At 40.1% G+C, this 3013-nt stretch overlaps 1 protein-coding gene across 4 annotated transcripts in view; it reads right to left on the reverse strand.

Moving 5' to 3' along the window:
• Positions 1 to 276: 276 nt before the first annotated feature.
• LOC122057227 (sister chromatid cohesion protein SCC4) overlaps positions 277 to 3013 on the reverse strand; it is a 46890-nt gene continuing 44153 nt past the window's right edge. For 3 of the 4 annotated variants that reach the window (XM_042619254.1, XM_042619255.1, XM_042619258.1), the window contains one exon: positions 277 to 795. In XM_042619254.1, coding sequence (XP_042475188.1) covers positions 604 to 795 — 192 coding nt within the window. In that variant the 3' untranslated portion in view covers positions 277 to 603. The remainder of the gene's footprint in view (positions 796 to 3013) is intronic. The other variant, XM_042619256.1, reaches the window with a different exon arrangement.

Consider the following 3013-nt stretch of genomic DNA (forward strand, 5'->3'; position numbering starts at 1 on the left):
AGAATGGTCATAGTCCCTACTCCCTACCCAATACATTTCTATCGTGGTGCCTCTGGAAATGGAAACCTCGACTAATCCTTCTCCCAAATGCACGGGGATTTGGCTACTCAAATCCCGTTTCAACATGCCACCCTGCTTTAGAGCCATTGCAGCTGCTGAGAACAAATTTTCAAGATCCAGGCGAAATGGTTCACCATATGTATTGTATTGGAACGCTGTCCAACAAGAGCACTAGTGCAGCATGGGGATACCTTCAACAAATAAAAACGTTACGTCTTCACGGGGATGACAGTTATTACATTTCTCCCCAATTCCTCATTAACAATCTTCAAAAAATTTATCTTACATGGAGAAGGATCAAAATTCAGGAGGTTCCAAAGAATCTCATCTACAACACTGTAAAACTTGAAACGAGAGATGGCCATTGGCAATCAGAGTTTAACATAATTAACTTACATTCCTATACAATATAAAATACATCATGTTATAGCAGGCATAACACACCATTTCCCTCCAAGAATTTACGCCAGTACTAGCACCAGCAGTTATATCACCAACTCTTACTTTCTTCTTTTTTTTTTATAAACTATACATATATTAGAACTAGATTCTCCTCTTACTACGCCTTCTTATATCCACGTCCATAAGCTTTGATGATGAAGGAGCAGGTGACGGAGCTGATAGACCCACAGATTCTGGGATGTCAAGATTGAATCTCATTGATGAGCCTGCATTAATTGCACGTTTAATGTCAAGCTCATGATTTTGCCGAATATTAAGCCTTACTTTGTCAATCTGCAATACAAATATATAAGAAAGCAGGTATTAGCAGTGGAAGCTCTGAGAACTGATAAAGAGTTGTAAGACACTGAAACATACACACAGTTAGTTCAAGCTAATAAAACACTATAAGAAAGGTTCGCCATACCCAATAATGGACTCAGTTAAGAAATGTGTTTTTTTTTTTTTTTGGGGGGGGGGGTGGTTGGTGAAGAAATTATTTGACAAGTAGAAAACTTACTGCACATCCTATACTGTGAACCACCCAAGTAGACACAGTTGATCAGTTTGACCTGATCGACATGAGGGTCATAAAATTGTTTCCGAAATGCCTTTCATACTCATTACAATGGAGTCATGGACCACTCAAGACTACTTACAAAGACAAACACAGTTTGTTTGGTCGAGTTTGAGTGCCTAATTGTGGGAATATTCCTGGTCTATGAACATTAAGCCAGGAAAGAAGTTTCTCCTATGAGGCAAATCTGTTTGAGCCTGACTGAATTAATTTGAATTCTTGAAGATTCTTTAGAACCTCTTGTCTGTCTCTTAATTGATGGGGTATTTGGCATTTAGCTGCCAAATAACCAGGTATGGTGGAGGCAAAAGGAAATCATGTTCCATTTTCTTCTTTCACAAGAAACAGGACACCTAACATAAAGTACAACCATACTCGGCCCATCATTATTCCTCAACACAACGACAATTTTTGTTTGGGAGGAGGATTGTAAGAATACTCATCTATTAAATTAGTTTATTCTAACTGTGTAATCTTCGAATGATGGGGATACAAGCACAGAATCTTCTTCTCAATGTTAGAGGTGGCATACTAACAGAGAGGTTGGGGACGATCATTGCAGTTTGAGTGATAAAATTGGCCAAGATGATATATAAGGAGCCTTCTTGATGCTTTGGATTGTGAGGTAAGGCCATAACTTGTGGTTATCATGTCCACAGGCCAGTGACTAGAATGAGGCAATTATTTACAGCTGAGCCAAAATAGAGGTAATGTGTACTCAGATCAGCAGTCGGGTTGGGAGCCCCTGACCATGGCTCCCCAGGCTACCAATGGGAGAAGAGTGGGCCGTCTTTTGAGATGAGAGGAACTACGGATAACCTGCATTTGTTCGAAATTTCATGAAATATATTGGTTTCGACTGAAATTGAAATAAATTGACTACCGAAATTGCAGTGTCCAAATAAATGGACCAAAGTGATCTGAAGTTTCACCAAAATATTTTGGTTTCAATAAAAATTGAGATGGGGTTGAAATTCGGAGCTTCAAACCTTTACTGAAAATGGATACACTTAGTTTGAATAAACCAAGCAAGTTACTCTTCCATTACTGGCATAATTGTCAAGGCGTCACACAGGCATCTTAATGCGGGGCCGGTGGACCTTGAAGACCAAATTCGGACGGCTGTGGGCCCACTTAAATAAGGAGCCAAAGACTAGAAGCCGTGGTAATTTGGTAATTAAATGGACCCATCCAAATGGTAAATACTCAAGTATCAAGGGGTAATGGAAAACTTGTAATTAAATTGAGATAGCATAGGTTAGTGGCACTATTGTAATTACCCAGAAATCTCTAATGTTTGAATGGGTCAGTTAAGGGGAGAGGACACAAGTGGGGATTTAAATTATTGTTCAAGGTTGGATTTGGAACTAAAAGAAATTAAAGGTCAAAGTGGCATGAAGGGGCTTAATAGGGGTATAATGGGAAAACCAGAATAAAAGAACTTAAAATAAATCCCACGATTTAGGTTGTCTTCAACCTTGTGACTTCAACCATCGATGGAAGACAGAAACATGCAAAGAAGAAGAGCCCTTCAATTCTCAAGAGGAAGCTCTACCAAACCCACAAGATGGTTGCTCAAATCGTTAGGCTGGAAGGATGTGAGAAGAACCTGAGATGGAAGCTGGTGGCAGATGCAGTTCAGCCCAGTTCCAGGCTTCGATTAGTCCGATTGAAAGGAAGTTTCGAGTAAAGCTTCAGGGAATAGGGTCACCCCTATGTTGGCTTTCTTCAACCAAAATCAGAGGTTGAACAGAGGCTTGTTGGAAGAGTCCCAGAAACCCTATGTTGGTGGACTGTTGCAGAAAATGAAACAGAACAGTAAGGAAAAGATTAACAGCTTACTAGGGAGAGGAGAGAAGCTAAAATTGCAGTCCAGAACAGAGATTGGGAGAGCCAGTAAAGGAGGAGGAGGAGGAGGAGGAAGAAGAAGAAGAA

Source organism: Macadamia integrifolia, chromosome 12, assembly GCF_013358625.1.
Source record: "Macadamia integrifolia cultivar HAES 741 chromosome 12, SCU_Mint_v3, whole genome shotgun sequence".
Lineage (NCBI taxonomy): Eukaryota > Viridiplantae > Streptophyta > Magnoliopsida > Proteales > Proteaceae > Macadamia > Macadamia integrifolia.